Raw genomic sequence first — 26,598 nt, 5'->3', positions numbered from 1 at the left:
GAAATAATAGGTGTGGGTTAAAGGACTTTCATTTGCCAAACATACCTTGTAATTTTCTCTTTACATTTCTCAACCTACAAGGAGGATAGATACCTTTAGGTCTCTGCTTGTAAATTAACATCTAAAAGGACAAGAATGTGGAAAGAGAGCTTGCAGGTGATATTTCAGTTTTTATTTCCTGGTTCTTCAATTTTTGAATTAATTTTTTTGTTTTGGTCAGTTGTGGGGCTTGAACTCTGGGCCTGAGCGCTATCCCTCACTCTTCAGCTCAAGGCTAGCGCTTTACCACTTGAGCTATAGCGCCACTTCCGGTTTTCTGGTGGTTTATTGGAGATAGGAGTCTCACGGTCTCTCCTGCCAGGGCTGGCTTTGAACCGCGATTCTCAGATCTCAGCCTCCTGAGTAGCTAGGATTACAGGCATGAGCCACTGGAGCACAGCTTGAATTAATATTTATTATTAAGTAATTAATATTTATTTTTAATTTCCCTGTCACCCCATAAAAGTGCATGTTTAGGTAAATTTAGTTTATGTTTGTAATTATTAAATAATATGTATAAAACAATTTTCTTCCTCAAAAAAAAAAAAAATATATATATATATATATACTCTCAGCCTGTAATCCTACTCAGGAGGCTGAGATCTGAGAATCGCAGTTCAAAGCCAGCCCAGGCAAGAAAATCCATGAGACTCATATTCAATTAATCACCAGAAAAACAGAAGTGATGCTGTGCTCAAGTGATAGAGTGTTAGCCTTGAGCTGAAGAGCTGAGGAACAGCATCCAGGCCCAGAGTTCAAGCCCCACGACTGACCAAAAATATTTTTTTTCTTTTTCCTATTTTAACGGCTTCTAGATATTTTCCTAATTTTGACATGTTGGAATACAAAGTAACTTCAACTACTTTTTTGGAGGAGGGTACTCGTGACTGAGCACAAGGCCTCTCCCATGCTCCAGTGAGTTCAACCACTTGGGTCACACAGACACTACTTTTTTAAATAATTTTATATTTAAATCCCTTTTTAATAATTTTGTTATCATTAAGGTGTTATACAGAGGGATTACCATTTATTAAGTAATGAGTAATTCTAGGAAAGAAAGACAACATGGGACGGATATCCATGCCGAACTTCAAACTCTACTACAGAGCTATAATAACAAAGACAGCATGGTACTGGCACAAAAACAGACCCGAAGACCAATGGAACAGAATAGAAGATCCAGAAATAAATCCACAGGCCTACAGCCAGCTGATATTCGACAAAGGAGCCAAAGACATACAATGGAAGAAACACAGCCTCTTCAACCGCTGGTGCTGGGAAAACTGGGCAGCCACATGCAGAAAACTAAAAGTGGACCCCAGCCTATCACCATGCACCAACATCAACTCAAAATGGATTAAAGACCTTAACATTAAACCTGAATCTCTGAAACTACTGCAGGACAGAGTAGGAGAGACTCTTGAACTAATAGACACAGGAAGGAACTTCCTGAACAGAGTCCCAGGGTCACAACAAGTTGGAGAGAGACTCGACAAATGGGACTACCTTAAAATAAAAAGCTTCTGCACAGCTAAATCTATCGCAACCAAGCTAGAAAGACAACCAACTAATTGGGAAAAAATATTTACCAGTAATATATCAGACAAGGGGTTAACATCCTGTATATACAGGGAACTCAAGAAACTAATCCCTCCCAAACCTAACAAACCAATTACTAAATGGGCAAGGGAACTAAAGTGGGACTTCTCAGATAAAGAAATAAAAATGGCAAAGAAACACATGAGGAAATGTTCATCATCCCTGGTGGTGAAGGAAATGCAAATAAAGACAACCCTGAGATACTACCTTACCCCAGTTAGAATGTCCCACATCCACAAATCAGCCAACGACAAATGCTGGAGGGGATGTGGAGAAAGAGGAACCCTATTACACTGCTGGTGGGAATGTACACTTATACAACCACTTTGGAAAGCAGTCTGGAGGGTCCTTAGAAAGCTAAAGATTGACCTCCCTTACGACCCAGTCATACCACTTCTAGGCATCTACCCTGAACAACAGGAACCAATATACAAGGACACGTGCACCTCCATGTTTATTGCAGCACTGTTCACAATAGCTAGGATATGGAAACAACCCAGATGCCCCACCACAGATGAATGGATCCAAAAATTGTGGTATCTATACACAATGGAATATTATGCAGCCATTAGAAATGACAAAATAATGGCATTTGCAGGGAAATGGATGGAGCTAGAAGGAATCATGTTGAGTGAGGTAAGCCAAGAACAAAGAGACAAATGGTACATGGTCTCCCTGATAAGTGGATGCTAAATCCAAAATGTTAGGTGATACGACAAAACTAACAGGACTTAAGAAACAAAGAACTCCCACTCATCTGGTCGAACCACTACTAAATATCCCCATGCTGCTGATCACATGTATGGTGTATATGTGTACACCGTTTTATGTTATAGACTGTGATAGACAATTTGCTCCAGGAAAGTTAGAATGAACTTGTGACTTTAAATGAGCATCATTATTCCACAATATTGTGAAATTTGGGAAATTACGTAATCACTAAATCACAATAAAAAAAAAAAAAAGAACCTCAGGGAAGGTAGGGAGGGAAGGGATAGTAGGGGGAAAACAATGGAGGGGGTAACAATGCTCAATAGGAAGTGTACTCATTACCTTGCTCATGTAACTGTAACCCTCTGTATAGTATCTTTACAATAAAAAATTTAAAAAAAATAAGTAATGAGTACATTTCTGGATTTGGACAGTGTCACTCCTCCCTTTGCTTTCCCAGTTTCCCCCTCCCATCCCTGCCCACAATTACATAGGTCATTTTCCACATAGTGTATACTGAATAGCGTGTTTTAAATAGTTTTTTTAAGCAGAATGCAAGCACAACAATGAGTCACAAATAACATCTGGCCTTTCCTGAAGAGAGTAGGGAAGGACTGCTAGGAGAAACCAGGACTGTCAAATCAGAAAACTTGTGTCTAACTGCCCATCAACTCCAGGCAATTATTACCAGAACGACTATATAAATTTTTTATTACCAGACCATATAAATTTTTCAAAGCCAGACATGAAGAGTCAAAGGAAACTGAGTCAAACCTCACTAAATCTGAATCATCTCTCACCTGCTTCCCTCTCCACAAACATACTATTATATATTGTAGAAGAAATAACCTGTGAATTGAGGGGCCTACCATTTGTTGACATGTCTTCTAAAAAGATATGCTTTCCTATAACTCAAGATTCAATCTGTGTACAAAGAGCCCCTTCCCCTGTTCCCATCCTACCCTCCCTTCCTGTGACAAACTACCCCAGACCCCTCCCCACCTGACTTCACTCTCTGCCTAATAAAAGGTGATCTCAATTGTAAGAGCATATCATTGTCTCTCTAGTCTGGCTAGAAGACAGTAGCATTCTTCTCAGGCTTCTGCCCGAGAAATAAATGTCTGTTGAGTGGCTGGGAAGGTGGCTCAGTGGTAGAGTGCTTGCCTTGTATGCATGAGGCCCTGGGTTCAATTCCTCAGCACCATACAAGCAGAAAAGGCCAGAAGTAGCACTGTGGCTCAAGTGGTCAATTACTTGCCTTGAGCTGAAGAACTCAGGGACAGCACCCAGTCCCAGAGTACAGGCCCCGCGACCGACAGACAAAAAAAAAAAAAAAAGTCTACTGAGTTCGTTTTCTGCTCTTAGTTTCCTTACAAAGATTTTTTTACATAAACTCTGTAAATGTTAGCATCAACTTCCCATAAATTTCATCAAAAATTTAACAAACAAATATGGATGGGAACTATGGTTGTATAAGGACTCCTTACTGCACAAAATTCACCAAACTTTGGTCCCTGCTTAAAGAGGTTTAAGGATTCAATCTTTCACTTACACTGAGAAACTTAAAATACATTGACACTTGAAAATTGAAGACTCATTCAGTTTTCAAGACTTTCAGTAACTATGATGGCAGCAGACTGACTTGTGCAACATCCGTAATCAAAAGTCCTGCCAAACGTTACACTAAACATTATTAAACTATACTGTGGAGCGAGTTATGCTATTGATGGCCCTATACCTAAGAGGATTTCAAAAATAAAAGCTTAAATACGTTCTCACTGGGAAGGGTAACAGCTTTTGTCACTCATTCTCTGACGTTGGTCAAGTCACTTCACCTTACTGGATCTTAGTTTAATCATCTATAAAATGAAAATGGGCCAGCATGGTATTAAATGTCTGTAATCCTAGCACTCAAAAGGCAGAGTGATCTGAGGATCTCAAGTTCAATGCCATCAGAGCTACATAAGCACCGTTCTAGCTAAAAAAGAAGAAAGAGAAAAAGAGAAAAAAGGAAGAAAAGGAAGGAAGGAAGGAAAAGACAAGACAAGACCAAAAAAACCTAGACACTGGTAGATCAGGCCTTTAATTCTGGCTACTCAGGAAGCTGAGATCTGAGAACAGCAGTTTGAAACCTGGCTGGGCAAGAAAGTCTGTGAGACTTAATCTTCAATTAATTACCAAAATAAAGTCAGAAGTGGAGCTGTGGCTCCAGTGGCAGAGCACTACCCTTGAGCAAAAAAGCCCAGGAGGCAGATAGAAAATTGTAATTAAAAAAAAAGGGGGGGGGGGGGGGGAAGAGCTTGAATCCTATATACATCTTTCCGATTTAAATTTTCAGTGCCTTTTTATTACTTTCTGATCAATCTGCTGGATCCAGTCAGAAAAAGACATATTTAGTCCCTAATTTTACAATCCACACACCAAATATGTTACCAGAAATTTAAGGCAGCTGAATGGACCTGGTTCTGTGGTCCAAAAAAAGAATTCAGGCAAGACACACAGCAAAGGTAACTGAAAGTTTACTAGAAAAGAAATATGATCAAGAAATACGATCAGGTAGCACAGACATACTACAGGAAGACAGCACTTTCGGCTCAGCTCAGACATTTTGTACCATTCTTCAGGGTTATAGAGATATATTACATGGGGAGTCCTTGAAAATGGCCTTCTGACTGTGGGTATCCTTTCTGTTTCCCCATAAGTTCTTGCTGCCAGATTTAGTACTTCATCCTATTTCCTCATTCTTTTATCCTTATTGCCTTTTTTTGTTTGTTTTTTGGTGGTCCCCTAACTTATTTCTTTGCTAGACAGGTTTTGGTTTATCAGCTTATCCTCCATCTGCAAGTTACATAGGCCTCAATTCCCTGACTGCCTCCTTTTCTACTAATCTCTATCACTTTTCATTAATGGTATCTGCCAAATTGCCTTTGAATTGTTTTAGTAAACTTGATTAAGTTTCTAAGACTTAGCATGTGTTCTTCTCAGCTATATTTTAACTATAAGGATGATAACTATGTCTCTGCTTCTTTATATCCCAAAAGCTGCTGACCAAGTACTTTATACAAGCAGACACAGTGTTAAATTCAATTTATGCAATCCTCATTTGAAGATATTTACAAACCTACCAAGAAAACTCCTGTCTTAATCTTAGTCAGATCTTCTAGTTCTTTACAATTAATGTTATTGTTTAGAGCACCTAAATAACTTTTAAAACTCTTGGCAGCTTCCAGTTTTCCAATTAACTTACAGAGCACTCCTTCACAAGATCTATTACAAAAACTACTAGAGCTAGCCAACCTTAATGAATTACAGCAACCTTGTTTTTCCCAAAGGGATTATGCTTAGAACTAAATAAAAAGTTAAATTGTATTTATTCAGTCTTCATTACTTTATAAATAGCAATCCTGCCCATAAGCAAAATATCACTATAAATTCAGAAAAGGAGAAGAGTTGCAATTGTTTGGCTAGCCATCTCTGTGACTGAAAGAAAAACAAAGAGGCAACAATAAAAACATAGTTTTACCAGATTCAAGAAGACCAATGGTTGGCAAACTGCCTCATTTGTTCAAAGAGCTATATACCTTCTCAAAAGACATTAGAAGTTCATTTACAACAGAATGGTCACATCATTCTTAAAGTGTGTCGGCTCCAAAGCTTTAGTCTAGCTTTACTAAGCTACTCAATGCCAATTTTTTAACAGCAAGGTTATGTTAATGAAATGTTAGGATGGTTCATTTAAATGCAAATCAGAATATTTAGAAATTAAAAGTACCAAAGCAGCATTAACTGTCACACTGCACAAGATATATGGCTGTGAATCACTCCATGCAGTCACAGGTATGCCAGGTTGTATCTACATTAAGCAGAGTTAACACAGCTGTTAGAACCTCAAATTTCAAATCTCCTGGTAACCATCCAGAAACAAGGTAACCCTTATAATTAAGAACTCACTATGAAAACAAAATTTGACTATTTGACTAAATACCCTAACCTGTCACCTTCCTCTTCTATCTAAACTGCAAATCAGTTGGCTCTAAGAGGAGGGACAAGAAAATAGAAAGAGCATAAAAATGCAGATGGCTCATGAAAACAAAATTATTTACCCCATAACTAACGTCTCTATTTCTAATCACAATTACTTTACATTATCCAAAAAATCTTAGTCTTAGTTAACACTGAGAGCCAAAATATAATCAGAATAAAATATAATCTACTGCAGTTTAAACAAGTCATGCATCATCTGTACATGATAAACCCATCACATATATTTTGTATCAGGTGACACAAAGTGTGTGTGTGTGTGTGTGTGTGTGTGTGTGTGTGTGTGTGTGTGTGTGTGTGTGTGTGTGTGTGTGTGTGTGTGTGTGTGTGTGTGTGTGTGTGTGTGTGTGTGTGTGTGTGTGTGTGTGTCACTAACCTTCCAAATATACAGCCCTACAAGAAAAAAAATGCTTAGCTAAATCTCTTAAAATAATAATTATAGCTAGGCATCAGTGGCTCACACCTATGATCTAATTACTCAGGAGGCTGGTATCTGAGGATTGCAGTTCAAAGCCAAGTGGGACAGGAAAACCTATGAGATTCTTTAAAAAAAAAATAGTAATAAGTTTTTATTGGGAAAATACCACACAGAGGGGTTACAATTACATGAGCAAGGTAATGAGTACATTTCTTATCAAGCATTGTTGCCATCTCAAGTCCATGAGATTCTTATCTCCAATCATCTACCACAAAAGCCAGAATGAAAATGTGACCCAAGCAGCAGAGTACTAAAAAAAATCTCAGAAACAGCACCAAGGCCCTGAGTTCAAGCCCCAGGAATGGCAAATAACCCACTGGGCACCGGTGGTTCATGCCTGTATTCCTAACTAATCAGGAGGCTGACATGTGAGGTTTGCAGATCAAAGTCAGTCCAAGTAGGAAAACCCCTGAGACTCATATCTCCAATTAACCACCAGAAAACCATAAGTGGTACTGTGACTCAAAGTGGTAAAGGGCTAGTCTTGGGCAGAAAAAGCTGACAGAGCCAGCACTCAGACCAGGAGTTCAAGACCCATGACTGACAAAAAAAAAAAAAACCAGAAGCCAGTGGCTCACACCTATAATCCTAGCTACTCAGGAAGCTGAGATCAGAGGACTGGAGTTCAAAGCCAGGCCAGACAGGAAAGTTCATGAAATTCTTTTCTCCAAGAAACTACTCAGAAAAAGCCAGAAGTTGCACTGTGGCTCAAGTGGTAGAGCTCTAGCCTTGAGTACAGAGGCTCAGAGATAGAGCCCAGGCCCTGAGTTCAAGGCCCAGGACCTGCCGAAACAAAAACAAAATAACAAAACTCTTATTTTGTTCTTTTTCCTTCTTTTGTTCCTATTGCCTTCCCTTCTTGGGAGCACCAAAAGCAATAGGGGAAAACAGCTGAATAAAACAATGGCCATAAGCACCAGGAAACAGTGATTACAAAAAGTACTAAGGCCAAAATGCTAAAAACAATGTCTCCTCTAAACAGGTACTATTCCACACAACAGGGAAGAAGACAAAATAAGGACCCTTACCTTCATGAAAATTACATTTAAATTATAGCATAAATAATAGTAAAAATAAAAATGCTAAGAAGAAAATTAAACAGGGCAATGACAATGCAAAATTAGGTGGAGTCCTTAGAAGGTTTTTCTATCTTGATAACATTTGAGGTATAATCTGAAAGTCAAGAAGGAACTGGTCAAGTTCTGAGGAAAGGGTTAGGGAAAGAGGGCAAGAAAAATATGAAGCAGCATTTCTGTGGGCATGTGCTGGTACAAACTTGATGGCATGGCTCAAATGGTACACCATTTTATTGTTTTTGGTTTTAGTTTTTGCCAGTCCTAGGGCTTGAACTCAGGGCCTGAACACTGTCCTCAAGCTTCTTTTGCTCAAGGCTAGCACTCTACCACTTTAGCTATGGTGCCCCTTCTGGTTTTTTGTTTATGTGGTACTGAGGAATAGAACCAAGGGCTTCATGCGTGCTAGCAAGCACTCTACCACTAAGCCACATTCCCAGCCCTGGTAGACCATTTTAGTTGCCTAGCATATGCCAGTCCCCTGGGTTCAATCTCAGGTACTGAAGGGTTAGGGTGGAGATAGTCACTGTGACTGCAGCAACACAAGAAGTAGTTCTTGTTTTCTTCCACAACCTGGGTAGTGATTTGGACTCTGTAGTCAAGTCCAGACATCTTTTTGCCTGGATCCTCAAGAAAAGGACATTCCTCTTTCTCCTGTGAGCTCAGTTGTATGAATATTTTAGTTGTATTGTTCTAAAACAAAGGCATCTTTTTCTTGTCCAGATGCTTGTTTTATATTCTTTGCATTTCAGGCTAGAGTCATCCATCTCATATGAAAATAGAGACTTCCTATGCATCCATAATCAGTTAGCTGTCATGAGAGTTTAATTCAGTTTTCTATTAAGCACTCTTACATTGTTAATGGTTTCACTAGTAATGGAATTAAAGCTAAGTAAATGAACATATGTGTATTTGGCCCATACAGCGAACTGTCACTTCACCCCAAGAAAAGAGAGAGGGAAAGGGGGGAGGACAGGGTGTGGGAGAGAGGGAGAGAGAAGGAGAAAGAGAATCTGTCTGTCCTGGGGTCTGAACTCAAGGCTTGGGCTCTGCCCGGGAACTTTTTTGGCTCAAGGCTAGTGCTCTACCACTTGAATTATACAACTCCACTTCTGGCTTTTTGGTGGTTAATTGGAGATAAGAATCCCATGGAGTTTGCTACATGGGCTGGCTTTCAAACTGTTATCCTTAAATCTCAACCTCCTGCATAGCTAGGATTACAGGTGTGAGCAACCTGTGCCTGGCAGGAACTAATTTCTTTTCATTTGATTTCTCATCCCTTTTTTTGTTATTTTTTTTTAATGGTGGTGAGGATCAAACCCTGGACCCCAGGAATGCTAGACTAGCCTTTTACCACTGAGCTACATACTCAGGCGATGGTGGCTCACATATGTATTCCTAGCTACTGAGGTGGCAGACATCTAAGGACAGTGCTGGCTCAAAGCCAGCCTGGGTGGAAAAGTCCTTGAGATGCTATGTGTGTGTGGCTCAGTGGTGGAGTACCAAACTTGAGTAAAAAATGGTTGATCTTGCTTGAGGCTCTGAGTTCACGAGCCCCCATTAAAATAATAATAAAAAAACTTTTCTGTCATTGCTTAACTCAAATAAGCTTAAATTTCTCCAAAGGCTGTCATATTCCATCTCTCTGGAATTTTCCCTTAAGAGGTCAAGCTCACATTTCTGTTAGACACTTCTCTACAAAATGTGAAGTTTCTAGAAGTACAAGTTGTCATGTCAAAAATGAACTTTACAACTTGGGAGGGGGGGAGCATTGGGGGGGGAGGATGGGAAGGGATGGGAAGGGTAAACAAAGGAGGAGGCTACAATGCTTGATAAGAAGTGTACTCACTATCTTGCCCATGTAATTGTAACCCCTCTGTACAGTATTTTCACAATTAAAAAAAAAAAGAAAAAAGTAAAAAAATGTAAAGTTTCTAAAGATACATTTCAAACTGACCCAAAGCTTTTCTAAGAACCTGATGATCCCAGATTTACAGAAAGAAATGATAATAAATGACTATAGAAACCTTTTTTTTTTTTTTTTTGCCGGTCATGGGGCCTGAACTCTGGGCCTGAGCGCTGTCCATCAGCTCTTCAGCTAAAGGTTAGCACTCTACCACTTGAGTCATAGCACCACTTCCAGCTTTTTCTATTTATATGGTGCTGAGGAATGGAACCCAGGGCCTCATGCACCCAAGGCAAGCACTCACCACTGAGCCACCTTCCCAGAAAACCTTTGTCAATTTAGATCCCCAGAATTAGAAAACTACATAAACAATGACTTGTCAGTAACTGTAATTTGCATCGTCCATTCAGCCTCTATGGATTTCATAAACTATAACTAAAAGTCATTATAAGAAAATAATATAATGTAATGTTCAAAAATAATATAATGTAATGTTCAACATACCATAAATAACTGACAACTGCATCTTTGCTAAGAAAGAAGGTATGCACTGAAACCAGACACACAAGGCAAAAAGACCATAAACAAAGGCTCCTATCCTTCATGTCACCTGAGTGGGTCACATTACATGTGTTTTCTGAGTTATGATAGCATTTTGTTTCAAGAGCAGTCTGCAGCTTAACCTGGCTAATAAACAGTACAGAACTACATGTAATCTAATATTCACCAGGTTTCCAACTCACATCTTCAATCCAGAATGTCAAATACTGACCAAATAACATAAACCATAGCAATAAAATATTTTGAAGACAATTGATGCTCTCCTTATCTCTACCAATATTTAATAATAAAACCTCAGAAAAGCACAAATGAGGAAAATTCACAGCTCAATATAATGGAATAAAATATGCAGCCCAAGAAAGAATTGGTGTTAAATTAGAAATTAAAAGAATAAGACCAATTACTTATAATTAGAAATTAAAGAATAAGACCAATTACTTCACACTAAGATTTAAATTGCAAAAGATAAATTTTTCTCCTGTAAAGTCCTTTAACTTTTTAAAAAGCTAAAAATGAACATTTATAATTCTATTCCTTTTTTTAATAAAATAAGAACAAGGAAAAGATGACTTTTTTTAAATCAAATCATACTATTCATGCAGGACTTGTTTCAAATGATTAAATATTTGTTGCGAACAGTGAAAACATCCAAAGTTGCCCTTGGAACTGTATTTACATTATATGTACTACTCCCAACTTGCTTCTAGCGAAAAAGCACAAATTAAATCCCAATCAAAATGTGGCTGGATAGATGACAGTCCATCAACAAGTAAATAGAAACATATGCTTATTTCAAGCTCCATTAGAAATGAAGCTCAGACATACTTGCATATGAAGAAAAAAATACGTTAAGTTTTTTTTTAAAGAAAAAATAGAACACTTAGAAGCTATTATCAAGAAAGGGCAATGTTCATGTTTTATTTTGAAGTGTAGTTACTTTGCTCATTTTGAAGTTTCAATACTGGATAATTCAGTGTGCACTCACTATATGAACAAAGAAAAAAAGCAAATCAAGTCAGATTAGCCACTTCACTATACTAGTAGGTCCAGGCCTATAACATGGGAAATTGAGCAGACTACTAAGCTGCAGAAGCAACATTTTCATTTCAAGCAAGCTCACTGGCACCTGGGAAAGTTTCACAAAGTGCTACTCTGTGAAACTCTACCAAATACCTAGAACTGTTTTTTTTTTCTTAAGATAAAACAGAAGGTACTGGGGCTGGGAAGGTGGCTCAGTGGTAGAGCGCTTGCCTTGCATGCCAGAAGCCCTGGGTTCGATTCCTCAGCACCACATAAGCAAAAAAGAAAAAAAGCCGGAAGTGGTGCTGGGGCTCAAGTGGTAGAGCGCTAGCCTTGAGCTGAAGAGCTGAGGGACAGCGCCCAGGCCCAGAGTTCAGGCCCACGACCGGACCCAAAAAAAAAAAAAAACAGAAGGTACTAATTAAGAAATCCTCCAACATATACAGTATAACCAAAATTTATTTAAATCTCCAAAGGTCACTTCTTCATAGTCACTTGAGGTAAAAAAGAAAAAAGTTATCCGAAATAGGAAAATTACTTAGTTCATGTTCTCACTACTTTTCTGGTTGTTTTGGTTTTTGAAGCAGGGTCTTACTATATAGCCTAGGCTGGTCTCAAACTTCCAATACTCTTGCTTCAACTTCCAAACACTAGCATGACAGGTGTAAGTTACAACACCTGGCTTTTCTTTCCAATCTTCTTTACACACAGATCATCAAGCTAACCCCTGAAAATACTTGAATTTATTTATCTGTTCTTCTCACTTTTTATACACAGTAAAATTCACTCTTTGGAGGTAGGCACGGTGAGTCCTAGGTATTTGGAGGCTAATGCAGGAGGACTGCTTAAGCCTAGAAGTTTGAGAACAACCTTGGGAACAAAGCAAGACCCCACTGCAAAAAGAAACAACAAAATTTAAGAATTAACTTTTAGAATACTAAAGACAGATGCATAATAACCTCCAATCCATAATAACCTCCAATCAAAATACAGAATATATTATTTCCAGAACCGTACATATAATTAAACCATAAAACAGTACATATAATTAAAACATAAAATAAACATGTAAATACTGGCTCAAACTTTGCTTTAAAAGTCATCATCAAACCTCTGGAAAGACTTTAGAACTAAAATTGAAAAGGTAGATCCATAACGATCCCTGATAAGACAAAGTGCATCACTGGACAAAAACACATTGCTTAGAACTCTGGATGTCAAGATCACCAGCATGTGGCCAATCAGGACTTATATGGACCTCCTAAGACTTTTAACTCTCCACTCTGAGGGACATTTCCACCTCCAACCTAGGAGTATGACCTGCAAACAAAGCAATCCTTTCAGCTTCATTTAACACCTACGCTGCAGTACCCACTCAAATATTCAAACAATATATTGAGAATATTTAAAGTGAAAAATATCATGATGCATCATAGATTAAGTACACAACTGTAGGAGAACCTGACAAAATTTTTAAAGCTAAAAAAAAGCAGCCTATCTTGGAAGGAATTAATAAAAAACTGTAGTGCTGAGTTTGTAGCTCCGTAGTAGAGAATGCTTGCCTGTGACATGAGCAAGACCCTAAGTCTATTCCCCAACACAGCAAGAAAACATACAAGTAATAATAGTACATAAATTAAAAACAAAATTCTGGGGGGGAAAACTGGGAAGACAGTGAAGAAGAAAACGCCAGAAATCTTCCTCACCTAGACAACAATTGCACTGGAAGAATCTGTCTGATGTAATTACTTCAGTAACTCTTGAGTATTGAAGAACAGAAACTTCCATGGAAGGTGTTAATAATAAACTGAGCTAATTTTGCTCAATTTCAGTTCTTAGCTCAGCAGCAGCTACCATTTCCTAACCTCTAACTAGGGCAAATGGCCAAGTATGTGCTATTGAAGCAACTTATAGGAGCCAGAATGAGTAGTTAACAACCCTGTCTCAAAATATTGGGGATATGTGTTCTGATTGCCAATTGCTGCTTCTAATGAGTGAGAAGAACAAGAAGAGCAACCATTCTTATACTTCTCTCCTTTGGTTACCCATTCCTCTTTTTTCATCTTTATCTTCTAAGACCTAAGATTTAAAAACTAGGGCAATTGAAAGCAATTATAAAGGATAGTTGAGTGGGAGAATTACAATGATACTGTGGTACCTGCTTATCCTCAGTACTATATGGCTTAACTATATTGGCTCCCAAGGGTTTGTGTGTTAGAAACCTAGCGTTGTAATGCTATGAAGTGGATGGAGTTATCCTTACCTGTATTTCCAGCACTTGAGAAGCTGAGGCAGGAGGATGTTCAGTTCAAGGCCAGCTTGGGCTGCATGTAAGACTATGTTTCAAAAGCAAGAGGTGGCCAGCATTGTGGCTCATACTTGTAATCCTAGCTACTTCACACAAAAAAAAAATTCCAAGAAGCCGGGCGACAGTGGCTCACGCCTGTAATCCTAGCTACTCAGGAGGCTAAGATCTGAGGATCACGGTTCAAAGCCAGCCTGAGCAGAAAAGTCTGCAAGTCTCTTATCTCCACTTAACAATTTTTTTTTTGGTCGGTCGTGGAGCTTGAACTCTGGGCCTAGGCGCTGTCCCTGTACTCTTCAGCTCAAGGTGAGCACTCTACCACTTGAGCCACAGCGCCACTTCCTCCACTTAACAATTTAAAAGGTCAAAGTGGAAGTGTGCTCAAATGGTAGAGAGCTGGCCTTGAGCAAAAAAGCTCAGAGACAGCACCTAGGCCCTGAGTTCAAGCCCCAGGACCAGTATAAAATATAAAACAGCATAAACAACATGAAAAAGGACTGGGGAATGTGGCTCAAATAACAGAATGACTGCCTCACAGGCACAAAGCCTAGAGTTCAAAACACAATACCACCAAATAATAACAAGAGAGAGTAGAACTTCCTCTTTAAGGTATGAGTACATGGCTGAGAAGGTGGCTCAGTGGTAGAGTGGCTCGCATGCATGAAGCCCTGGGTTCGATTCCTCAGTACCACATACACAGAAAAAGCCAGAAGTAGCCCTGTGGCTCAAGTGATAGAGTGCTAGCCTTGAGCAAAAGAAGCTCAGGGACAGTGCACAGGCCCTGAGTTCAAGACCCAGGACTGGAGAAAAAAAAAGGTATGAGTACATAGACTGGGAATGTGGCTTACTGGTAGAGTGCTTGCCTACCATGCACAAAGCCCTGATTTCAGTTTCCTTAGTACCACATAAACAGAAAAAAAAAAACATAAGTGGCACTGTGGCTCAGGTGGTAGAGTGCTAGTCTTGAGCAAAACAAGCTCAGGGACAGTGCCCAGGCCCAGAGTTCAAGCCCCAGGACTAGTATGAAAAAGATATGAGTGCATGTTTTAAAGAATTATCCTTAGAGGGGCTGGGAAGGTGGCTCAGTGGTAAAGCGCTTGCCTTGCATGCCTGAGGCCCTGGGTTCGATTCCTCAGCACCACATAAACAAAAAGAAAAAAGTCAGAAGTGGCGCTGTGGCTCAAGTGGTAGAGCGCTAGCCTTGAGCGGAAGAGCTGAGGGACAGCGCCCAGGCCCAGAGTTCAGGCCCCACGACTGGACTCAAAAAAAAAAAAGAATTATCCTTAGAGCACTGGGCTGCTACCCTCACAAAGACATATGTTCATTCCTATCTCTAGATATCTCTAGGTAGTATGAGTTTTGAAGAAAAAATTGAGTAAACAATATTAACATGTCTCATCCTATGAACTTGGCAAACTTCTATACATATCATAAATGTATTTGTTCCAACTAATTCACTGTTTATTGAATAGTAACTTACGGCAAAAATAAGTCAAGTAACACAGAAACAAATACAAAACAATGTAATTGGCTTTGAAGGAATTCAGCATCTAGCAAAAGAATTTTATTGAAGGTGACCCAGAAACTTAGTAATATTTAAATGCTGAATTTGTCCAGTACTTTTTTTTAACCTATAATCTAATCTTTTTTTTTTTTGAAATCTAATCTATTTTAAATGTTGAACTTGTTCAGCATTGTTTTACCTATAAAGTAATCTACTTCCTACCAGCAGATAGGATATTTTTAATCCATATGAAATAGCTAGCTACTAAGGAGGTTGATATCTGAAGATCACCGTTCAAAGCCAGCCTCAGCAGAAAAGTCCATGAGAGTATTCCTCCAATTAACCACCAAAAAGCCAGAAGTAGATCTGTGGCTCAAATGGTAGATCATTAGCACTGAGAAAAAAAGTCATAGATAGAGCCCAGGCCTATATTCAAGCTCCAGGACCAGTGCACACTCAAACACACACACACACACACACACACACACACACACACACACACACACACACACACACACACACACACACACACACACAAAAGCTACTATTAAGAGAATCTACAAAAGAGAGAAAATCAAAGGGGAACCAAGAAAGAGTGAGCAATGGATGACATTTCCACACACACACACACACACACACACACACACACACACACACAAAAGCTACTATTAAGAGAATCTACAAAAGAGAGAAAATCAAAGGGGAACCAAGAAAGAGTGAGCAATGGATGACATTTCCCTGACTAAATAATTATAATATATGCATACATGAATTGCCAAAAATAAAGAAAAAGGAAATATTTGCAAACCATCTATCTGATAAAGGAGAAATATCCAGAAAATATAAGGAACTCCTGTAACAAAATACTTAAAATTTAAAAACACAGGCATGAGTGAAAGGTAGGTACCTCAGTGAAAAGCTCTGAGTCAGATCCCCAGCAGCACAAAAATAAATTTTTTTTTTAATTAAGAACTGGCCAGATGCACATCACCTGTAACCCGAGCACTCCAGAGGATGAGAGAGAAATAAAATAAGATGGGAGGCCATCCTGGGATACGTAGTAAAACCCTGCCTATTACCTGTGTTATATTTGAAGAAAATGTTGAACATGTGGATGCAGTAGGCAATGATAAAACACTACTAAAATATAAATGCCATACAATGAAGAAGTTCAGCATGACAAGAACTCTTCTGACAGAAAAGAAGGAAGAAGAAAATACAGGTGGAGTAGAATGGCTGCAAATGAAAGAAAATGACTTCTCCTATAGACCCAACATGATCTGTAGTTTTGTACATGAAAATGAAGATGAAGTTTTAGTTCCAGCCCCTGAAAAACCTTTGGATTTGGAAGAGCAAGAGATTCAAATAAAAGACAGTTCAAATTTGATCTATGAACAGGAAAAACAAATGCACCTGGAGCCTGGCCCTCTTGCTGGCACTCCTTCTGAAATGGAAGGTTCTATTTTTATGGATACTCAAGATGATGCCTTAGAAATCACTCCTCGATAAAAATATTTCTCATAATAACTTAAAAAAAAAGTTTTTACTTAAAAACCCTGCCTAAAAAATAAAAAGATGAGCTGGGAAGGTAGCTCAGTTGGTAGAGTGCTAGCCTTGAGCTGAAGAACTGAGACAGCACCCAGGGCCAGAGTTCTGGCCCCACAACTGACAAAAAAAAAAAAAAAAATAACCAGGCACTGGTGGTTCACACCTGTAATCCTAGCTACTCAGGAGGCTGAGATCTGAGGATCGCGGTTCAAAGCCAGCCCAGGCAGGAAAGTCCTTGAGGGTCTTATCTCAAATAAACCACCAGAAAACCGGAAGTGGTGCTGTGGCTCAAGTGATAGAGCGCGAGCCTTGAGCTGAAGGACAGTGCCCAGGCCCAGAGTTCAAACCCTACAACTGACAAAAAAAAAAATAAAAATAAATAAATAAAGCAGCCAAGTGCCACTGGTTCACACCTATAATTCTAACTACTACTGAGGAGGCTGAGACCTATAGAAGCAAGACTCAAGCCAGCTGGAGCAGAAAAGTCTACAAGATTCCACCTCTAATTAACTAGCAAAAATGCCAGATTAGGGTGTGGCTCAAGTAGCAGAGTTCCAAACAAGTGAGGCCCGGCAAGTAAAATAAAAACAAAAACAAAAAAGAGCCCCAATCCATGAGGATGGTGATCATTTAAAAAAAAAAATGGCTATGTGAAAAAACTAGAACCATTGGTAAATGCATTGCTGGTGGGAACACAAAATAGTGCACCTGTAACAGAAAATACAAGTGCAAGTAGCAACTCCCACCTATAATCTAGCTACCTAGGAGGCTAAGATCCAGAGAATCATAACCAGCCCAAGTAGAAAAGCCCAGCCCAGGCAGAAAAGTCAAGGCTACTTCCAATTAACAAGCAAAATGCCACACTGGATGTATGGTTCAGATAGTAAAATAACAAAGCCAAGTGAGAATATGAATATGAGGCCCTGAATACAAGCCTCTGGGGGGAAAGGGGAAGAAAGAGAGGGGAAGAGGGAGAAGATGACAACAACAACGCCCAATACCACCACCATGGTGGTTCCTGAAAGTACTAAAAGAAATACTGTGTGATCCAGCAATTCCACTGGGTCTATTTACCAAAAGAAAAATGAAAGCAGGAACTCAACAGCTATCTGTATACCCATGTTATTTAAACACCCAAGAGATATAACTCAGGTATCCATCAACAGATGAATAAATGTCACATTTTTCAATCTTAGAAAGAAAATTCTGATACATGCTACAACATGGATAAAATTTGAAAGATAATGTTGAGCCAGTCAGCAAAAGACATGCCATATGTTTGTCTTTTGAGGTTAAAAAAAAATCAAATTCAAAGAGACAAAAACAGAATAGTAGTTGCAAAGACAAGGAAGAAAGGAAATGAGAAGTTATTGTTTAAAGAGAAAGAATTCAGTTTGGATAAATGAGAAAAAAAGTTCTGAAGATAGAGGATAATGATTGTATAATAATGTGAGTTTATTTAATGCTATTGAATATATACTTTTAAAAGTTTGAAATGGAAAATCTGTTGTGTATTTTACCACAAAAAAGGAGGAATAAAGGGCTGGGAAGGTGGCTCAGTGGTATAGTGCTTGCTTTGCATGCATGAGGCCCACAGTTCAACTCCTCAGCACCACATAAGCAGAAAAAGCCAGAAGTGGTGCTGTGGTTCAAGTGGTAGAGCGCTAGGTTTGAGGCTGAAGAGCTGAGGGACAGCGCCCAGGCCCAGAGTTCAGGCCCCACGACTGGCAAAAAAAAAAAAAAAAAAGGAGGGATAGCCAAGTGTGGAAGTGTGGAATACCAGTAATAACCAGCACTCAGGAAGTTGAGGGAAGAGGATCACAAAGTGAGTCCTGTACCAGCTACATAGTAAGATTCTGCCTTAAAAAAAAAAGCAGATAGTGAGTGTATCATGTATCAAATGCAACTACAAACTTTAGAATTTCAGATAGATTAAAGATCTTTTCAGCAGTGAGGATCAAAGTGCAAGCTAATCAGGCAAACACAAACAATTGTAATGTTCCAGATCCTGAGATTAAAAACTAAAAGTAGACTAGGCACTGTGCTATACACCTGTAGTATCACACACCTGTGTCACTTCAAGAGGGTGAGATCTGAGGATAATGGTTCCAAGCCAGACCAGACAAAAAGTTAAAGTTAGGCTCAAGTGGTAGTATACCAGCAAAGCCCCAGGACCAGCAAAAAAACAGATAAAAGCCTAAAGGCTGAAGGACATGATTCAATTGGTAGAGCCTCTGCCTAGCAAGAAACAGGCCCTGAATTCAGGTATGACAACAAAAAAATATTAAGACTAGACCCCACTTCCAAAAAGACAGAATTGGAACTCATCTACAAAAATATTTGCCAAACGTTATGAAAAATGCAAAAAGTATACAAGGTACAAAAGGTATACAAGGTATAAAAGCTATACAAGAGGGACTGGCAATGTGGCTTAGTGGTAGAGTGCTTGCCTAGCATGCACAAAGCCCTGAATTCAATTTCTCAGTACTACATAAACAGAAAAAGCTAGAAATGGCACTGTAGAGTGCTAGGCTTGATCAAAAGAAATACAGGGACAGTGCCCAAGCCCTGAGTTCAAGCTCCAGGACGAGCAAAAAAGAAAAAGAAAAAAAAATACTCAAAACACATTGAGATTAAGAGAAAACTCAGAGGCAGTAGCATGCAGATTTTAAAGAATGAAGGCTGTGCATGATGGCTCACGCCTATAATCCTGGATACTTGGGAGATGTAAATCAGAAGGATTGAACAAAGCAAACCTAGGCAGAGTTAAACAAGATCCCCTCTCAACAAACCAGGCTGTGATAGCACATATCTGTGGTACCAGTTAATGAGAGGTATAGGAAAGAAGATTGTGGTCTAAGGCTCACCAAGGCAAAAACTTAAGCCCTTACCTGAAAAATAAAAAGAGAAAAACAGCGGAGTAGTTACAGAGGCATGTGGCCCTAAGACCAAACCCAAAGCACTACTAAAAAAAAAAAAGGGGGGGGGGGGGAGGGGGAGAAAGAAAAAAAAAAATTAAGGAGGAAAGGAAGGAGAAGGAAGGTAGAAAGAAAAAAAGCAAGGATAAGGGAAGGGGAGGGGAGAGGAGGGGAAGGGAAGGGAGGGGACGGGAGGGGAGGGGACTGGAGAGGAGGAAGGAAAAGGAAAGGAATAACTCGACTAAAATGTGACTGAGAAACAGTTTTTCCCTTATCAAAGTATTTGAAGGGCCAGGCGCCAGTGGCTCACACTTGTAATCCTAGCTACTCAGGAGGCTGAGATCTGAGGATCATGTTTCAAAGCCAGCAAGGGCAAGAAAGTCTGTGAGACTCTTTATCTCCAATAAACCATTCAGAAAACCAGAAATGGAGCTGTGGCTCAAATGGTATAGCACTCACCTTCAGCTGAAGAGCTGAAGGATAGCACCCAGGCCCAGAGAGCCCACGACTGACCAAAAAAAAAAAAAAAAAGGCCGGGCGCTGGTGGCTCACGCCTGTAATCCTAGCTACTCAGGAGGCTGAGATCTGAGGATCGCGGTTCAAAGCCAGCCCGGGCAGGAGAGACCGTGAGACTCTTATCTCCAATAAACCACCAGAAAACCGGAAGTGGCGCTGTAGCTCAAGTGGTAGAGCGCTCGCCTTGAGCTGAAGAGCTGAGGGACAGCGCCCAGGCCCAGAGTTCAAGCCCCATGACCGACAAAAAAAAAAAAAAAAAGAAAGAAAGAAAGAAAGAAAGAAAATGCTACAATGCTCAATAGGAAATGTACTCATTACCTTGAAATTATAAACCCTCTATACAGCATCTTCACAATAAAAAAATATTTTAAAAAAATGAAAATGTTAAGTGTTGAGGTAGGAGGAAGAAAGCCAAGACATAGCCTGTCTCATTTCTCCAAAATTCAATTCTCTTCATCCTTATCACTTTTACCTCTAAGATCGTCCTTGCTCAAACGATAATTTGTCCATGCACACAAATACAAGACTTCTCTAAGCATCAGACTTTTTAAAAAGTTTATCAGAGGGCTGGGAAGGTGGCTCAGTGGTAAAGCGCTTGCCTTGCATGCCTGAGGCCCTGGGTTCGATTCCTCAGCACCACATAAGCAAAAAGAAAAAAGCCAGAAGTGGCGCTGTGGCTCAAGTGGTAGAGCGCTAGCCTTGAGCTGAAGAGCGGAGGGGCAGCGCCCAGGCCCAGAGTTCAGGCCCCACGACCGGACCAAAAAAAAAAAAAGTTTATCGGAGCCAAATGCCTGGTAGCTCACACCTGTAATCCTAGCTACTCAGGAGGCTGAGGACAGTTTGAATCCAGCCCAGGAAGCAAGTTCGTGAGACTCTTCTCCAAAAAACTACTATTCTCAGAAAAAAACCAGAAGTGGCGCTGTGGTAGAGAGCTAGTCCTGAGCACAAAAAGGCTCAGGACCACCAAAAACAAACAAACAAAGAAAAGAGAAAAAAGAAAAAGCTTATCAGAGCATCAACTCAAGAGACTTCTTACAGCTTTAAAATAAAATCCCCACAACTACCTGTGACATGTTATCTGGCATCCCTGGATCCCACGTCAGATATCTCCTCCCCAATGGCAATCAAGCTAAACAGGTCCTCTAAAACTGTGGAGTCTTTCCAAATGTTTCAGACCCTTAATTCACTTACAGAGGTTCCTATATTCCATCTGTCTACATCTTTGTCAGCACATATACATCACTACTACCAACAGGCAGAGCTATCGGTCAAGTCCCACACTGTTATTTTCTCAAATTGCATGATTCTACAAGTAATTTGGGATCTCCATTTCATTTAGAGCCCCCTGGGGAGGGGGGGGGTCCTCATTTTGGACATAGTAAGTTTGAGAAGCCCATGGGACAGCTAAGGAACTTTCCAGGACACAGGTGATCATGTGGGTCAGGAACACAGGAAGATGTTAGCACTTAGGTCTGGTAATAAAGGCCTAGAACCATGATTCTCAACTAAAAGGAAGAGAGCCTTCTCATCTCTAAGTCAAGTATACATAATGAGATGTTATTCATGGGAGCAAAGGTAATAAATATTATATGAATGGTATGGAAACCAAGATATTTAGGTTAAGACCCTATGTACAAGACAGAGGGACTAATAGGAAAATCAAAAGGAAAACCAGAAATGATACTAAAACCTCACACATATGCTTTCCACAACTTCCTTCTTTCATATGACAAACTTCAACTCATGTTTCATCCATTTCAAAATGCCACCAGATCCTAGAACCCTTTCCAGATTTATACATATGAACTTTATCCCCCTCCACACTACCACATTTCTTCTGTTGTACAATTTAAGATGTGACCCAGCCAGTTGTAGTGGCAGATGCTTGAGCACTCAAGAAGCTGAGATAGGAGGATCAATATTTAAGTTCAGCCTGTACTACAAAAGAAGTTGTCTTTAAAAAAGTCACCGTTTCACCGTTTGTGTTAGCTCAGTATATAGTTACGGTGATAAGGCATTATAGCATTATGCCCTGTATTACAGCTGGGCATGTCTCCTCCAGTATTCTGTGAGGTTTAACAAGCCAAGATCATATTCTAATTCCTATGAATTCTCAAAGAAAGAAGATAAAAACATTTTCTAACTTAAAAGCTGAGGCAAATAGTTGGAGAGGTTCTCTCACTAATTCCTTAAGTAGAACAAAGTATTTACAAATTGCATTTCTTTTTTTTTTTTTGGGTCCGGTTGTGGGGCCTGAACTCTGGGCCTGGGCGCTGTCCCTCAGCTCTTCCGCTCAAGGCTAGTGCTCTACCACTTGAGCCACAGCACCACTTCCAGCTTTTTTCTTTTTGCTTATGTGGTGGTGAGGAATCGAACCCAGGGCCTCAGGCATGCAAGGCAAGCGCTCTATCACTGAGCCACCTTCCCAGCCCACAAATTGCATTTCTTAAAGTAGCATCTACCCTGCAGTCTTTAAAATTCACTGCTAAACACAAACTATTCTCATCAAAACTCCTGTCACAGTACAATAATTTCCATATATATATATAGAGAGAGAGAGCACTATTTTAGTGGGAGACCTAATATATGATACTCGGGCTTAAACCAAGAGCCAATCGCCAGACTCAACTGCCAAGCAAAGTTAGACAGTCAGTCAACATTTTTTCCAAGTTCTTCACTTACAGAGACTCCTTTAAAAGTCAACAACAGGGGCTGGGGGGCGTGGCTAAAATGGTTGAGCGCCGGCGTAACTAGTGGGAGGGCTGAGTTCAAGCCCCAGGACAGCTACAGTAAAAGTAAACAGGAGAGGTTAAATAATGGTGCACACCTGTAATCCCAGCACTCGGGAGGCTGTGGTAGGAATATCCAGAGTCCCATGCCGCAAGGACTACACAGCGAGACTCTCTCCAAAAACAAAAGAAAAACACCCATAATCAACAAGAGTTTACTGTCACTCTCGAAAACTAGGGCTAAGAGTGACGTGAGTACAATCAGAGACGGCTGAGTAATTTCAAAGTAAAGGTCAAGCTGGTAGACGTCAAAAGTCCCCACGGGCGTGGCGCACCGCACCCGGGAAAAGCAAGCGTCGAGGCTCTCGCCTCCTAGGATGCGGGAACCGCAACCCAGCCTACGTCCGGCCCCGCACACCGGGAAGGCTCGGTGGCGGGGCGGGCCTGGGGGGGAGGGGAGCAGCAGGCGCTAAACCAGACAATCGCCGCCCCGGAAAACTCCACAGTGCGGGCACGCCCGCCTGGGGACCTGGCGCTGGCACGGACGTGTCACCGGCCGGGAACGGGGCCGGAAGCGCGGCGCGGAGCCAGCGCGCGCTCGGGCCCCAAGAACAAAGTTTAGAAAGCGGGAGAAAGTTTTCTGAGAGGCGGCGCAGCGGCTGCGCCGGGCCCGCGACTTCTCTCCTCCAGTCGCCGCGGCCCCTCAACTTGTCCGGCGCCGGGAAAAGCGGGCCCCACCCACCCGCCCGCTCGCCCAGGCCCAGGCCCAGGCCCAAGCCCGGCCCAGAGGGGGAGGCCGCCACCGGCTGGTCGCTGGACAGACCGGCCCAGCCAGCCCCTCGGCGGCCCGAGTTGAGGCGGCCGGTCTGGGGAGCCCCTCGCCCGAGTGGGGAACCCGCGCCAAGAGGGGGGAAGGGGGGCGAAGAGTTACCTGCGGCGAGCGGGGCGAGCGCAGAAAGAGTCCAGAGGCGCGAAGCCGACGGCCGCCGCTTTGTCTCCCTCCCGTCCGGCTCCAAGGAGGAAATGGGCCGCCAGGCGCCCCCGCCCCTGGCCCGCCCCCCGCCCGCGGCCCGCGCCCCGCCCGCCCTTCCCGGCACCTCCCTCCGCGCGCTCTTCCCGACGCCTCCCGACGCCGCCTCCCCCGCTTGCCCTGACCTTTCGCGACCCGCGCGCTCGGGCCGCGCCCCACCGCCGAGGACCTGGCCAAGCCCGGCCAGACCCCCAAGGGACCTATGCCTTCCTACCCCTGACCCCAGAATTACTCCATCCCAGGTTCAAAGTGAGCACTCAGACCCGGAGTGACCACCCGAAACGGGGGAGGAGCGCTGACTCCTGGAACAGCCGGGAGTCCGGGCTTGGGGAGGGCAGGTGAGTCAGGGCTCGGAGCGCAGGTGAGTCTCGGGGCGCGGCCTCGCCTAGCCCCGCCCCTCCAGGGAAGCCTTGGGACGGCTGTGACTGATAGGGTCCTAGAAGTGTCATTCAGTCCCTCAATCCGAGGATCCCGGAGTAATGCTCCGGGCCCAGCCCCTGGCGTCGCGGAAGGAACGGAGGGTAAATAAAACTTTCAAAGTTGAGGGCGGAGTGAAACTAGATTCCGATTCTCAAGACCTCTGGTCTAAAGTTAGGGAGAATCGTCCCAAAAAAACACTTAACCGGGCCCCTTAATCAACAGGCAGAGAACCCAACGCCCTCCTGTTCCTGGAATTGGAAGCGGTGCTCAAAGGTGAAAAAGCTAAGCAAAATCTCAAGGTCCTAAATTCAGTGCCCAGTACCGAGGCACACACTCACACAAAATTGCCAGTTAGGTAATTTTATTTCTTATCTTCTTGGCGAATATTCCAAAACAATAAAGCTAGGGGCTGGGAAGGTGGCTCAGTGGAAGAGCGCTTGCCTTGCATGCATGAGGCCCTGGGTTTGATTCCTCAGCACCACATAAGCAAAAAGAAAAAAGCTGGAAGTGGCGCTGGGGCTCAAGTGGTAGAGTGCTAGCCTTGAGCTGAAGAGCTGGGGGACAGCGCCCAGGCCCAGAGTTCAGGCCCCATGACCGGACCCAAAAAAAAAAAACAAAAAACCACAAAGCAAAAACAAATAAAATTGAAAGTATGATATATGCAGGATTCAAGGAGTGTAACAGCTAACAGACTAAAGAAAAACAATACCAGAACTCTGAAATGTGTTTGGTACATATCCAATGTGTGAAAAATTAAATCTTATAACTTGGGATATGATTAGGGTTGGAAAAGATGGAGAATGATAAAAGAGGTAACACTGATTATTTATAAACTGATTATTAAACCTGTTTTTGTGCAACTACTTAATTTTTAAAAAGAAAAATAATTTCAGCAAGTTTCCTTTTTCTGTTTTCATGGTTGCAAACAATCTATTTCAATCATGTTCATCCTCTTTCAACATGTATTGTTCTCTGTTATTCTTTTCCCTTCCCCCTTTCCTGTCTCCTCTTACATTGTCCCTTACATTCATGTTGTGTTTATCTCTTTATCTAGTTATGTAAATGATATATGTGTGTGAAATCTCTCTGTATAACTAATGTAAACAAATAAAAAGCAAAATTAAAATTAAGTGTTTCTATTTAAGCAAAAAAAGAGAAAATTTATAAACTCACATTCAGCCTACCTAATATTAGCTGGTGGTGACTACACCTATAATCCCAGCACTCCAGACACAAGCAAGAGGATTACCAATTCAAGCCGTCTGGGCTTCATAGTAAGATTCTGTCTCAAAGAAAAAGACAACACTATTAATCCTGGGCTAAGGGTTGATTGGTGTAAGTATTGGCCTGCAAATCCAAATTAGAGCAAGATAACAATAACAATTTGTGCTGAACGTTGAGTAGGTGCTTGGGAGACCTTCCTCAACATATTTGCACTCTACTACTCAAATCTCACTCTCTCCCAAAGGAAGGCAACATCTAACACAATGCCCACCCTAGAGAGCACCCAGTGAGCCTCTGTGGGTGAATGTGCACACTGTAATTCAAAAAACCATGGGTTTCTGCTAGTTAAGGGTGCTAACAAAAGGAAATCAAAGCCGGGTGCCGGTGGCTCCTGCCTGTAATCCTAGCTACTCAGGAGACTGAGATCTGAGGCTCTCAGTTCAAAGCCAGCCCAGGCAGGAAACTCCGTCAGACTCTTACCTCCAATAAACCACTAGAAAACCGGAAGTGGCGCTGTGGCTCAAGCGGTAGAGTGCTTGCCTTGAGCTGAAGAGCGAAGGGACAGAGCCCAGGTCCAGAGTTCAAGCCCCATGACCCACAAAAAAAAAAAGAAATCAAAACAGTGAGACCAAAGGAGGATATTCTTAGGAACACAAAGATGCTGGTGGCTCCCACCTGGAATCCTACCTACTCAGGAGACTGAGATCTGAGGATCATGGTTCAAAGCCAGCCCAGGCTGCATCTAGTCATATAAAATAATATTTATCAAAATGAACTCCAGGAAATGGAAACAAGGAAAATTTTTAAAAATAGGCAATCAGACCTTGAAGTCAGGAGAGAACACCTTTTAAAAGAAAGCTCTCACCAGTAATCCTAGCTACTCAGGAGGCTGAGATCTGAGGTCCATGAGACTCTTATCTCCAATTAACCACCAGAAAACCAGAAGTGGTGCTGTGGCTCAAGTGGGAGCGCTAGC

General features: G+C 41.5%; 2 protein-coding genes across 2 annotated transcripts in view; one reads left to right on the top strand and one right to left on the bottom strand.

The window, feature by feature from the left end:
• Positions 1-23,986, bottom strand: part of Ctnna1 (catenin alpha 1) — a 144,264-nt gene extending 120,278 nt beyond the window's left edge. The window contains exon 1 of the mRNA XM_042692034.1: positions 23,880-23,986. The gene's annotated coding sequence lies outside the window, so the exon portion shown is untranslated. The remainder of the gene's footprint in view (positions 1-23,879) is intronic.
• On the top strand, positions 16,273-16,763 carry LOC122118024 (general transcription factor 3C polypeptide 6-like). The gene has a single exon (XM_042691874.1). It carries the CDS (start codon positions 16,273-16,275, stop codon positions 16,744-16,746), a length of 474 nt encoding a protein of 157 aa, XP_042547808.1. The 3' UTR covers positions 16,747-16,763.
• Positions 23,987-26,598: the final 2,612 nt, after the last annotated feature.

Source organism: Dipodomys spectabilis, unplaced genomic scaffold (assembly GCF_019054845.1).
Source record: "Dipodomys spectabilis isolate Male_0828 unplaced genomic scaffold, ASM1905484v1 ptg000147l, whole genome shotgun sequence".
NCBI lineage: Eukaryota > Metazoa > Chordata > Mammalia > Rodentia > Heteromyidae > Dipodomys > Dipodomys spectabilis.
This window is presented reverse-complemented; position numbering and strand designations above follow the sequence as displayed.

Coding starts and splice junctions, on each gene's coding strand:
- LOC122118024 (XM_042691874.1), top strand. CDS start 16,273: ATGGGAGGCCATCCTGGGATACGTAGTAAAACCCTGCCTATTACCTGT.